General features: G+C 49.0%; 2 protein-coding genes across 2 annotated transcripts in view; one reads left to right on the top strand and one right to left on the bottom strand.

Annotated features, from left to right (window-relative positions):
• The window catches only part of polr2b (RNA polymerase II subunit B), a 9,399-nt gene extending 982 nt beyond the window's left edge, over positions 1-8,417 (top strand). Inside the window, exons 3-25 of the mRNA XM_061069628.1 lie at positions 1-53; positions 133-245; positions 387-606; positions 763-921; positions 994-1,158; positions 1,278-1,474; positions 2,109-2,228; positions 2,811-2,997; positions 3,135-3,278; positions 3,743-3,882; positions 4,285-4,396; positions 4,617-4,771; positions 4,857-5,055; positions 5,129-5,297; positions 5,515-5,611; positions 5,693-5,787; positions 5,873-6,123; positions 6,761-6,850; positions 6,934-7,041; positions 7,247-7,360; positions 7,652-7,812; positions 7,908-8,103; positions 8,196-8,417. The exon at positions 1-53 is cut by the window's left edge and continues 98 nt beyond it. Of these exons, the coding sequence (XP_060925611.1) occupies positions 1-53; positions 133-245; positions 387-606; positions 763-921; positions 994-1,158; positions 1,278-1,474; positions 2,109-2,228; positions 2,811-2,997; positions 3,135-3,278; positions 3,743-3,882; positions 4,285-4,396; positions 4,617-4,771; positions 4,857-5,055; positions 5,129-5,297; positions 5,515-5,611; positions 5,693-5,787; positions 5,873-6,123; positions 6,761-6,850; positions 6,934-7,041; positions 7,247-7,360; positions 7,652-7,812; positions 7,908-8,103; positions 8,196-8,285 (3,335 nt within the window). The 3' untranslated portion in view covers positions 8,286-8,417. The remainder of the gene's footprint in view (positions 54-132; positions 246-386; positions 607-762; positions 922-993; positions 1,159-1,277; positions 1,475-2,108; positions 2,229-2,810; positions 2,998-3,134; positions 3,279-3,742; positions 3,883-4,284; positions 4,397-4,616; positions 4,772-4,856; positions 5,056-5,128; positions 5,298-5,514; positions 5,612-5,692; positions 5,788-5,872; positions 6,124-6,760; positions 6,851-6,933; positions 7,042-7,246; positions 7,361-7,651; positions 7,813-7,907; positions 8,104-8,195) is intronic.
• A 643-nt stretch (positions 8,418-9,060) lies between these two features.
• LOC133000370 (cytochrome c oxidase assembly protein COX18, mitochondrial) lies at positions 9,061-12,731 on the bottom strand. Its single transcript, XM_061070290.1, has 6 exons — positions 12,327-12,731; positions 12,025-12,125; positions 11,743-11,897; positions 10,833-10,948; positions 10,653-10,760; positions 9,061-9,859 (listed from the first exon to the last, which is right to left on the bottom strand). The coding sequence occupies exons 1-6, from the start codon at positions 12,729-12,731 to the stop codon at positions 9,698-9,700; spliced, it is 1,047 nt and encodes a 348-aa protein (XP_060926273.1). The 3' UTR covers positions 9,061-9,697.
• Between the last annotated feature and the right edge of the window lie 476 nt (positions 12,732-13,207).

Genomic DNA, 13,207 nt, shown 5'->3' on the forward strand with positions numbered 1-13,207 from the left:
CCATCGACCTGCAGGCTGAAGCTCAGCACACGTCGGGGGAGGTGGAGGAGCCGGTGAGTGCTGGCTGAACAGGAAGTGCGGTCAGATGATTGCAGCTGTTGTAGCTGACCCGTTTCCTGTTTCCTGTTTCAGCCTCGGTACCTGCTGAAGTTCGAGCAGATCTACCTGTCGAAGCCGACGCACTGGGAGCGGGACGGCGCTCCGTCGCCCATGATGCCCAACGAAGCCCGGCTGCGGAACCTCACGTAGGCCCCGCCCTGAATATTAACATTTAACATTTAATTAATTGATAAATTACAAATCAAAAAAAATCATTTTGTGCTCAATGTTGTCCATGGACTGCCGGCGTTCACCATGAGTCACGGGTTCTGTGTGTGGCGCCCCAGGTACTCCGCCCCTCTGTATGTGGACATCACAAAGACCATCATCAAGGAGGGGGAGGAGCAGCTGCAGACGCAACACCAGAAGACCTTCATTGGAAAGATTCCCATCATGCTTCGCTCCACCTACTGCCTGCTGAGCGGCCTGACGGATCGAGACCTGTGTGAGCTCAACGAGTGTCCGCTCGACCCCGGAGGCTACTTCATCATCAACGGCTCCGAGAAGGTTCGCTGGGAACTGAAGTTCAAACTGTTACCTTTAAACTTTAAAGATCTATAGAAATACAGAGCTTCTACCACTGGATGTGTGCATGCTGTGGTGTGTAAGTCTTGTGAACTTGTTGTATTGTATGTAAACATGTTGCGTACTTATTTTGTTCAGGTGCTGATTGCTCAGGAGAAGATGGCGACCAACACAGTTTACGTGTTTGCCAAGAAGGACTCGAAGTACGCGTACACGGCCGAGTGTCGCTCGTGTCTGGAGAACTCGTCTCGTCCCACCAGCACCATCTGGGTCAGCATGATGGCCAGAGGAGGACAGGTGAGTCCCGAGGAACCGACCAGCAACCTCAGATCCGTATCTTCTTACTGACCGACTTCTCGTCTGGTTCAGGGAGTGAAGAAGAGCGCCATCGGTCAGAGGATCGTTTCCACGCTGCCGTATATCAGACAGGAAGTCCCCATCATTATCGTGTTCCGAGCGCTGGGCTTCGTGTCGGACAGAGACATCCTGGAACACATCATCTACGACTTCGACGACCCGGAGATGATGGAGATGGTGAGTTTGATTATGGTTTATTGATCCATTACTGATTGAGACATGATCCGTTAACAGCCAGTCAACAAAGTGGCGCCTGCAAAGTTGTGATGTCAGCGGTGATGTCACTGTGTTTCCAGGTCAAGCCGTCTCTCGATGAAGCGTTTGTGATCCAGGAGCAGAATGTGGCGTTGAACTTTATCGGCTCCAGAGGAGCGAAACCCGGAGTGACCAAAGAGAGACGGATCAAATACGCACGAGAAGTTCTGCAGAAAGAGATGCTGCCGCACGTCGGAGTCAGCGACTTCTGTGAGACCAAGAAGGCGTACTTCTTAGGGTGAGTGTTGGTGTGTGACTGTGTGTGTGTGTGTGTGTGTGTGACACTGTATGTGTGTGTGACTGTGTGTGTGTGACTGTGTGTGTGTGACTGTGTGACTGGGTGTGTGACTGTGTGTGTGTGTGTGACTGTGTGACTGTGTGTGTGACTGTGTGACTGTGTGTGTGTGTGTGTGAGACTGTGTGTGTGTGACTGTGTGTGTGTGACTGTGTGTGTGTGACTGTGTGTGTGTGTGACTGTGTGTGTGTGTGACTGTGTGTGTGAGACTGTGTGTGTGTGACTGTGTGTGTGTGACTGTGTGTGTGTGACTGTGTGTGTGTGTGTGTGTGTGTGTGTGACTGTGTGTGTGTGACTGTGTGTGTGTGACTGTGTGTGTGTGACTGTGTGTGTGACTGTGTGTGTGTGTGACTGTGTGTGTGTGACTGTGTGTGTGTGACTGTGTGTGTGACTGTGTGTGTGACTGTGTGTGTGACTGTGTGTGACTGTGTGTGTGACTGTGTGTGTGAGACTATGTGTGTGACTGTGTGTGTGACTGTGTGTGTGACTGTGTGTGTGACTGTGTGTGTGAGACTGTGTGTGTGTGACTGTGTGTGTGACTGTGTGTGTGTATTTAACTGTGTACGTGTGTTCTCAGGTACATGGTCCACAGGTTGCTGCTCGCTGCTCTTGGCCGACGGGAGCTGGACGACAGAGATCACTATGGCAACAAGAGGCTGGACCTCGCTGGGCCTCTCCTGGCGTTCCTGTTCAGAGGGTGGGGCTTCTTCTTCGTGACCTATGTTGGTGTTAGTCTGGGCGTGTGTTAGTTTGTGAGTTTTGTATGTTGACAGTGTGTTATTAGCCTTTTTAGTGTGTTGTTAGTTTGACATTATCATCAGTGTGTTATTGGTGTTTGTGTATTTTAAGTTGAAGTGTTTGGTTAGTGTTATTGTATTATTATTAGTGTGTTGTCAGTAGGGATATCACCTTACCAAAAATTGTCGATACCCATACCATGACATTTCCAAAATTCTGAGATCGGACGATGCTGCAAATTGAAACACAGATGATTCATTTAAAATATGTTAAGAAATATAACAACCTGCTTTGGTTTAGTAACTCAACTGCACTCCGGGAGCCTTTGGCCTGGTTGTTGTGTAATGTCTTGGTTTTGGAGTAATATGTCACCGTACAAGATGTGTGAATCTGAGACTGAAGCAGCAGCTGGGATCTATTGCACGTTACCTACACAACTGTGTGACATCCTTAGTTGTTAGTGCTAGGTTGTTGTTAGTGTGTTATTAGTGCTTGTAGTGTTTTCATTAGCGGCAATAACTTCCTGTTGTTGTTTTTTCAGGATGTTTAAGAATCTGTTGAAGGAAATCAGAATTTACGCTCAGAAGTTCATCGACAGAGGAAAAGACTTTAACCTGGAACTCGCCATTAAAACCAGAATCATCTCTGACGGACTCAAATATTCACTCGCCACTGGAAACTGGGGCGACGTGAAGAAAGCTCATCAGGCCCGAGCTGGAGTGTCACAGGTGAGATCACTGCAGCTGCTTCCGTTAGCTCCTCCTTCAGTGATGTGGCGGAGTTCACATTTAAACAGATCAGTGTGACCGGTGTGTCTTTCTCAGACTGGGTCACGTCCTCAGGTTGTGTATTTGTGGTTTCGTAGGTGTTGAACCGTTTGACCTTTGCGTCGACTCTGTCTCATCTTCGTCGAGTCAACTCTCCGATCGGCAGAGATGGAAAACTGGCGAAACCTCGACAACTACACAACACACTGTGGGGGATGGTGTGTCCGGCCGAGACGCCAGAGGTAAAAACACGACTCACAAAACTCCAGTTTAACTCGAGAGCTCAAAATGTGTCTGAGTGAATTCTGCAGCTGCTGGTGATTATAAACTAAACTCCAGCTGAGCTTCAGATATGGATCCGGGTGACGAGTAGGGAAGTCACTTCGGTACCGAGTTGATCTCTAGTCACTGAGCTCCACCTGACGAGAGGCGTGTCATTGTCCTACTTCCCACTGTTCTGTTGTAAAAGTCTTTTCTTTCTATTTATTACCTGAAGGTTACAGAACCACTGTTGTTTTTTTGAATTTCTTTGTATATATTAGCGTGTTTTGAAGTAACTGGGATTTATTGTTTTGTTTTGATTTTTACTTTGGTATCGAGAATAGTGAAAATGTCATGCTCTCTGTATCGACTTCTAACAATTTGTGTATTGATGCTCACGTAGGCGAACGTGTTGATGAATGTTTTGATGGTCCCGCTGTTTCAGGGTCACGCTGTGGGTCTGGTGAAGAACTTGGCCCTCATGGCCTACATCTCCGTGGGCTCTCAGCCGTCTCCCATCCTGGAGTTTCTGGAGGAGTGGAGTATGGAGAACCTTGAGGAGATCTCACCTGCCGCCATCGCAGAGTCTGTCAACTCCGTTTCTTATTTTACATCTTTCAGAAATAACTAGTTAATTAATTAAAATCAAACTATTCATCAGAAACTAAGGAAGCATATACTTAGAATGCAAAAAAGGTTTGGTTGTCTTCATGTTATTTTTCCTTCAAAGTCTTTGATTTGTTGTTTTAGTTTAGATTTTCGTTTACGAATGAAGTTCATGTCTCAACCTGACCTGCAGGTGGCAGTATTCTACTGAAACATCCACAATATGTTCAGTTCTTTTCTGTTAGCTTAAACTTCAACAAGAACCTGTGCATTGCCAGATTATCAGTAATAAATGACTAATATCAGTTATATTTAGATTACAGTTACACTGAACTTTACATGTGAGTCATATTTGTTTTTCATGTGTTTTCATTGTTTTAGTGCCACTAAGATCTTTGTCAATGGCTGCTGGGTCGGAATCCACAAAGATCCTGAACAGCTGATGAACACACTGAGGAAACTCCGCAGACAGATGGACATCATTGTGTCCGAGGTGAGCTTCTCCATATCCCAGAGCATATACCATACCACCCTATAATCCAGAACATATACCGCACCACCCTATAATCCAGAGCATATACCATAGCACTCTATAATCGAATCTCTGGATCACCTGAAGAATCGGAGCCTCCCTCCTGCTTTGAAACCGATATGAACAAGTCAAGTCAGCTGCCCCACATATCGATGACGTTACCGGGTTCGAATCATTTCAGGTGTCGATGATCAGAGACATCCGAGAACGTGAGATCAGAATCTACACGGATGCCGGACGAATCTGCCGGCCGCTGCTGATCGTCGAGAAACAAAAACTGCTGCTGAAGAGACGCCACATCGACCAGCTGAAGGAGAGAGAGTACAACAACTACAGGTGAGTCCGTTAGGGACGCCTCCGGGAGACTTCCTGGTTCTGACCCTATCCCTAACCCTTGATGTTGGGTGGTTGTGACGGTCAGTTGGCAGGACTTGGTGGCGAGCGGTGTGGTTGAGTACATTGACACTCTGGAGGAAGAGACGGTGATGCTCGCCATGACCCCTGATGACCTCCAGGAGAAGGGCGTGGCTTACTGTTCCACCTATACACACTGTGAGATTCACCCGTCCATGATCCTCGGAGTTTGTGCCTCCATAATTCCCTTCCCCGACCACAATCAGGTACGAGGAGCAAGGTTTTGGATTGAAGATCCTGTGACGTGTTGAGGATCATCTGAAACTCTTTGTTGTTCAGTCTCCCAGGAACACGTACCAGTCTGCCATGGGGAAACAGGCCATGGGCGTCTACATCACCAACTTCCACGTCCGAATGGACACACTGGCTCACGTGTTGTACTACCCTCAGAAACCACTGGTCACCACCCGGTCCATGGAGTACCTGCGCTTCAGAGAGCTTCCTGCAGGTATCTCACCTCTTACAGTCAGCATCTGTATGGACTCACATCTGTACACACATGTTCTCAGGGCCCCGCCCACCACCAGGCACCGCTGTGTAACCATCAGGTTTCAGCTCTAACTCGTTATAATGGAAACAATACGAGCTACATTCTTACCTCCAACCAGGTGAGTTTGTGTTTCCGGTGACAGGTCAGTACGTCTCTGACTGAAATCTGTTTTCAGGTATCAACTCCATCGTGGCGATTGCAGCGTACACAGGATACAACCAGGAGGACTCTGTGATCATGAACAGGTCGGCCGTGGACCGAGGCTTCTTCAGGTGAGTCTCTGACGTTACCAAGACAACCACTGAGAGCCGTCCAGTCCCCACTTGGTTCCAAGCTGTTGTTTCTTCCTCCAGGTCTGTTTTCTATCGATCCTACAAAGAGCAGGAGTCAAAGAAAGGATTCGACCAGGAGGAAATCTTCGAGAAGCCGACCCGGGAAACCTGTCAGGGTGAGAACTGCTGAAAACACGTCCAGTCACAAGTGTTTGTTGTTGGTGGTGGGCGGGGCTAACGTTACAACACAATCATCTTCAGGTATGAGGCACGCCATCTACGACAAGCTGGATGACGATGGGCTGATCGCACCCGGCGTTCGTGTGTCCGGTGAGGACGTGATCATCGGGAAGACGGTGACGCTGCCGGAGAACGACGACGAGCTGGACAGCACCACCCGGCGTTACACAAAGAGGGACTGCAGCACCTTCCTCAGGACCAGCGAGACCGGCATCGTGGACCAGGTGATGGTGACCCTGAACCAGGAGGGCTACAAGTTCTGCAAGATCCGGGTGAGGGGACGCAGCACAACACAACACAGAACATGTGACACACGACACACCGGACACGACTCCTAACACAACTCCTAACACAACTCCTAACACAACTCCTAACACAACTCCTAACACAACTCCTAACACAACTCCTAACACAACTCCTAACACAACTCCTAACACAACTCCTAACACAACTCCTAACACGACTCCTAACACGACACCAGACACGACACCAGACACGACACCAGACACGACACCAGACACGACACCAGACACGACACCAGACACAACTCCTAACACAACTCCTAACACAACTCCTAACACAACTCCTAACACGACACCAGACACGACACCAGACACGACACCAGACACGACACCAGACACGACACCAGACACAACTCCTAACACAACTCCTAACACAACTCCTGACACAACTCCTAACACGACACCAGACACAACTCCTAACACAACTCCTAACACAACACCAGACACAACTCCTAACACAACTCCTAACACGACACCAGACACAACTCCTAACACAACTCGGGACAGAATGGTGATGACGTTGGTCTCCACCTTCTCTCTAACGACCTTCCTCTCTAACGACCTTCTCTCTAACGACCTTCTCTCTAACGACCTTCCTCTCCTGCAGGTGCGCTCTGTCCGGATTCCTCAGATCGGAGACAAGTTCGCCAGCCGCCACGGACAGAAGGGAACCTGTGGGATCCAGTACAGACAGGAGGTAACAGGAAGCTCGTCTGCTGGTTGTGTGACTGATTGAAGCGAGTGTCTGTGGACTCTGAAGTTGTCATGTGTGTTTTGAAGGACATGCCGTTCACCTGTGAGGGAATCACACCGGACATCATCATCAACCCTCACGCCATCCCGTCCAGAATGACAGTCGGCCATCTGATCGAGTGTCTGCAGGGAAAGGTATCGATCATGTGACCAGTGGAACACGTCTGTAGTGTCTCTTATAAAAGGCTGAATAGAGAAGAGAAGCTTTTATTTTGAAGGATGTGTGTTATCACCAACGTCTCTGCTGACTTGCAGCTGATTGAGTCACATTTACACGTGTGACACCTGTACAAACATTGACCTACATGTCATTAACATATTTATCTTTGCCATGTTTCAGGTGTCTGCAAACAAAGGTGAGATTGGTGACGCGACGCCGTTCAACGACGCCGTGAACGTACAGAAAGTGTCCAACCTGCTTTCTGAATATGGATACCACCTGAGAGGAAATGAGGTCAGCATGAGGTCACAACATTAATCCTGTTTAAACACCAACCCTGCTCTGTCAGCGTGATGACATCACTGTGATGTCACTGATATCTGAACTTCATGATATTTGTAATATTTACCAGAGAAAGGTTTAGGGTCCCCACCTCAGCCTCGGTGCATGCTGGGATATTTCTGAATGAATCTCAACACGTGTCTACCTACTAACTAATTAGACTAAGTTACTTATCTAACTCATCACCTCACTGATGTAACACGCCCTCTAGTGGTAGGAGACTGATTCTTCATCTGTGAGCAGGTTCTGTACAACGGCTTCACCGGGAGGAAGCTCACGTCTCAGATCTTCATCGGTCCCACGTATTACCAGCGTCTCAAGCACATGGTCGACGACAAGATCCACTCGCGGGCTCGGGGTCCGGTCCAGATCCTCAACAGGCAGCCGATGGAGGGAAGATCCCGGTGAGACACACGGAACCAGTCGGCGTCCCCTGTCTGTCTCTCCTCTGTCCTTCTGTGTCTCACCTGTTGATCCGTCTCTCACTTGTCTGTCTCAGTGATGGCGGTCTGCGCTTCGGGGAGATGGAGCGTGATTGTCAAATCGCTCACGGAGCCGCTCAGTTCCTCAAAGAGCGTCTGTTCGAGGCGTCGGATCCGTATCAAGTGCACGTGTGTAACCTGTGTGGACTGATGGCCATCGCCAACACGCGGACGCACACGTACGAGTGTCGAGGCTGCCGCAACAAGACACAGGTGAGCCTGATCACTAACCAATCACAGCACAGAGCTGCACGGGTGTTTCTGCTGCTGACTGATGTTTCCTCTCTGTTTGTGGGCGTGGTCAGATCTCTCTGGTGCGGATGCCGTACGCTTGTAAACTTCTTTTCCAAGAGTTGATGTCGATGAGCATCGCCCCTCGAATGATGACATCGTAAAATGGCTCAGCCAATCAAACGACTTCCTGTGACTCCTCAGCAGGAAATGCAACTTGAGTGTGATGTCATCGCAGTTTAATGTTGTCTCACTTTGTTTTTGTAAAAGTTGAATAAAACTGAATTTTTGGATCACATGGTCTCTGACTCCTCATTGGTTCAAGTCATCACCAACTGAATGATTGATTCTAAAACAAAATAAGTCAATTATGTCCAAATTAAACTGCAATTCATATTTTAAGTAATAAGCTGAGCACTCAATCATTAAACTGACTTAAAATGGGTTAGTCCTCAAAACTAAGTCTAAATTTCTGCATCTACAATGTTTGTATCTAAAGCCGTTTTCAGATATGACTGTTCCAGAGTTTGTGTTTCACAGCTGAACAACTCAGCATCAGATCCTCCTCCTGGTTCAGGTGAGAGGTGGAGCATCCGGGGGGGGGCAGACACACACAGGAAGTGACCCGTTACCTCTGCTGCAGAGGTCATGTGATCATGTTTACATCACCTGACACGACTTTATACAGGAGCTCAGGAGGAGGAACAGAGTCTGAAGATCCAGAGAACTGAGGAGCTCAGGTCTGAAAACAGATTATGTAAATATTAATCTGCATGCCGAAGTGCCCTTGGGCAAGACACAGTCCCAAATATATATATAATATATATTATACATACACACAATACCATAAGCATCTGTGCATGTGCTCGTGTTTATACACGTCCCACCAGCAGCTCTCAGGAACTCAATTTTAACCACATTTTAAAGGAACAGACTGGATTGAAATTCAAATCAATTTTATTTGTATAGCACCAAACCATAATATACATTATCTCAAAGCTCTTTACCTAGAACCTCAAGACCTTCAACTTTATAGAGAAACCAACAGTTCCCATGTCATTTCTCTCTGATCCCCGGTGTTAACACAAATAGACACAACAGATTCTCTGAATCACAGATTGTCTTTGTCTCCAGGAAGAAGCTCCATCTTCTTCTTCCATTGAGGACCTGAGGGAAGACACCCAGTATCATCACCATCAAACATCCAATGAGCAGCAGCTCTGTTGATGTCAGAGGTCACTCGGATAACCACCGCAGCTTTTATCATTTGACTTCACTGACATCAGTCGATGGAGGAATGCTGTCCTCTGATTGGTTGTTCCTCTGGGGCTGAGGTTGAGAATCACAATCCTCCATCGCTCTGATTCACTTCCTGTACGATTTTCAGTTCCAGAGAACAGGAAGTTAGGCGATGGAGTTTCTCTCACTTCAATTAAAATCTTCAGGTAAGACAAAGTGTTCAGTCAACGGAGTTCATTGTTCAAAAACACAAAGATTTAGAAGAAACGGTGAGACTTGATGACAGGGATTTGTTGTTGTGTGTTTTTCACACCATATGATTTGCTGTTGTGTGTATTTATTTGCGGTATTTGTTGACGAGGGCTGAAAGCAGGTCTCTGTAGGGGGTCTCTGATCCAGGAAGTGGTCGTTTGAGGAGTTTGTGAATCGCAGGAGAACGAAGGACGAGGTTGTGACTGAATCCAATGAGACTGGAGAGGAACCAGTACAGAGACAAGCTCTGTAAAACAGAAAACACAGATGAGTTAGAGACGCACCAGCTCTGCAGGACCTTCACAATAAGAGCTTCTGTGAAGTGTGCTGAGTGAGCAGAGCTGCAATGCTTGTTTTTCATATATCCAGAGATCATAAGGAACTCATCCTGAGCCAGAGAACAGCTGCACCCTCAGTCAGAGTAAGACCCAAGAACATATCTGTAACGTGTACATACATAAACATGTGATGCTGAGGAATGTGAACAGACCTGAACATGAAACTAGAAACTTAAACTGTTTCAATAACCACACTCGGACTCTCAGGGGACGAATGCTAACCTGCTCACATGCATTAGTTCAGTGGTCACCATCCATTCATGTTTACAGCATCTGTTCCATGCACAATATTTATCCTCAGTTCAACTATATTCTGTTCTGCTTCTATGAGTTGAGTTCTGCTACTGCTCTTTTTACAAAGGCTTTGACTTGAATATGGTCACAAATATGATTATTTCCATGAATAATAGTTTAATCTTGTTTCCTCAAATAAATACCAGTGCTACACAGAGTGAGGCTGTGCATCTCCTGCAGATGTTTCACAATAACAACCCTTCTTCTCTCCTTCTAATGGATGGACAGAGTCAGCTTGTGCGAGGGGACAGAGAGAGAGAGTGGGGGGGGGGCTTCAGACATGGCCACGGATCAGAATTGGCTCTACGGCGCCACAAAGCCCCTTTTTGTTTTTTAAAGAATGGATTTATCTGGTGTTACCGCACCTTGACCGGACCAAGAAGAAGAAGCAGAAAGGGAGGGACTCACCGAGGGGACAGAAGCCGCGATGGGAACCATCAGGACAGAAAACCCTCGGATGAAGTTCAGCAGCAGCTTCTGGAAACGAGTCGGATTCTGTCTCTGCAAAGAAAAAAGCTAGAGGAGAAAACCGGAGGTTGGACCTTTCTGTCACAGGTCATGTGATCACACAGCTGATGACCTACTGACCTCCACGAGAAGCAGGTTGATGAGTCCCACCCCCAGGGGCAGGATCCAGGTGGAGTCCGGCGATGAGAGGTCACGGAACCACAGAGCGCCCCCTGCTGCCAAGTCACACTGCACCGCTGCACAAACAATACACAGGTTCAAGTCCTGGTCCAGCACTGATCCAGACTCTGATCCAGACTCTGATCCAGACTCTGACCCAGACTCTGACCCAGACTCTGACCCAGACTCCGACCCAGACTCCGACCCAGACTCTGACCCAGACTCTGAGCCAGACTCTGAGCCAGACTCCGACCCAGACTCTGACCCAGACTCCGATCCAGACTCTGACCTAGACTCTGACCTAGACTCTGATCCAGACTCTGAGCCAGACTCCGATCCAGACTCTGACCCAGACTCTGAGCCAGATTCCGATCCAGACTCTGACCCAGACTCTGAGCCAGACTCCGATCCAGACTCTGACCCAGACCCCGACCCAGACCCCGACCCAGACCCCGACCCAGACTCCGAGCCAGACTCCGAGCCAGACTCCGAGCCAGACTCCGACCCAGACTCCGATCCAGACTCCGACCCAGACTCTGACCCAGACTCTGAGCCAGACTCTGACCCAGACTCTGAGCCAGACTCCGATCCAGACTCTGACCCAGACCCCGACCCAGACTCTGACCCAGACTCCGACCCAGACCCCGACCCAGACTCCGACCCAGACTCCGAGCCAGACTCCGAGCCAGACTCTGACCCAGACTCCGATCCAGACTCCGACCCAGACTCTGACCCAGACTCTGACCCAGACTCTGACCCAGACTCTGACCCAGACTCTGACCCAGACTCTGATCCAGACTCTGACCCAGACTCTGATCCAGACTCTGATCCAGACTCTGATCCAGACTCTGACCCAGACCCAGGCACTCACCAGACTCCTGCAGGCTCAGGTTCCGGAGCGCCAGAGAGAGACTGACCCACAGAGGAACCTGAACCCAGACCAGCACACTGGCTTTGAAGGGGTGACAGTTGTCTCGGACGTAGAGCTGAGCCACCAGACGACGCAGGTTCTTCTGGAACTGGAACCTGGACACAGAGTCACAGAGCATGACAGAAAGCAACAGACAAACAGAACAGTGGAGAAACACGTGTGTTTGTTTGTTTGTTTGTTTGTTGGTTGGATTATTTATTGCTTTGTTTGTTTGTTTGTTACCTGCTCTGTTTTTCCGTCCAGCCTCTCTCTCTTGCTCGGACAGAAACTTCGTATCGAAGCCTCTTCGCCAGCTCAGAGATCTCCACCTGCAGCGCCTCCACCTGCACATCACCTGGAGGTTACTATGGTTACCATGATGGACGACCAGGTACTTCCTGAGCGTGCCACTGACTTCCTGTTTGTTGGATCTGTACGTCATGGAGACTGAACTAGAACACTGGTTGTTTCTGTTCTGATCTATCGTGTGTATTGATACAAATATGATCAGATGATGTATCAGCCCGCCATCGACCTCAACTGACCTTGGAGATGATGACCAGCTGGTAGGCGGCAAGCGGCAGAGTGATGAGCGTCCTGACCGACAGCGTCGCCGCTACGATACTCAGCCACCACGGCAACCCGCTCCCCTGCTGCACGCCGACCAGGAAGTGCTCCACCAGGTGAACTGGAGCCGAGTCCGCCAGGCCGCCGTACCAGCCCGACGCTCCTGGAACCGCAGCTGCTGCGTTCGGCGCCACATCACCACCGCCAACACCCGAGCTCATCCTCACAGGCAGCCTGTGGCGGGCTGGGGGCGGGGCAGCACACCAGCTGACACATGCAGGAGACTTCCTGTGGATCACAGCAGAACAGACTCCTCGAGCGGGACGCTGCAGGAGGCGGAGCTCCAGGAAACCGGACCTCGCCAGCCCCCCAACACCCAGCATGGTCACAGCCCCCCCCCCGCCGCAGCTCGGTCCTGAAACACAGAAAGGAACAGGAGGGTTAGGGAGACCCTGAACGCATCACACACACACACTGGAGTTCACCTGCTTCTCTCACTCAGGAGCTGTCGACCCCTGCTGGTTTGTACTGGAACTGCTTGTAAATGTGTGTTTTTCCCTCTTTACTCTGAATAAAACCACAGATCTCATACTTCAACAGCTTCTTCTGTTTCCTGCTGATTGACTTTCACAGATAAATCACAGAGTTTCAAAGAGTCAGGAAACGGATCTGGATTCGATCAGGACCTGGTCCGATGTGGTCTACGTCTGAAAACAAGGTGGATTTCAGACTCAGGTGAACCCTCAACTGGAAAAACGACCGGAAACGAACTTCAGCACAAACGGAACAAAAGGCTGATGAACGCACCTTTGTGACGTCAGCGATCAAACGTCAGTTTATCTTTTATTCTTTCATATTC

The sequence above is a fragment of the Limanda limanda genome, chromosome 4 (assembly GCF_963576545.1).
Source record: "Limanda limanda chromosome 4, fLimLim1.1, whole genome shotgun sequence".
Classification (NCBI taxonomy): domain Eukaryota; kingdom Metazoa; phylum Chordata; class Actinopteri; order Pleuronectiformes; family Pleuronectidae; genus Limanda; species Limanda limanda.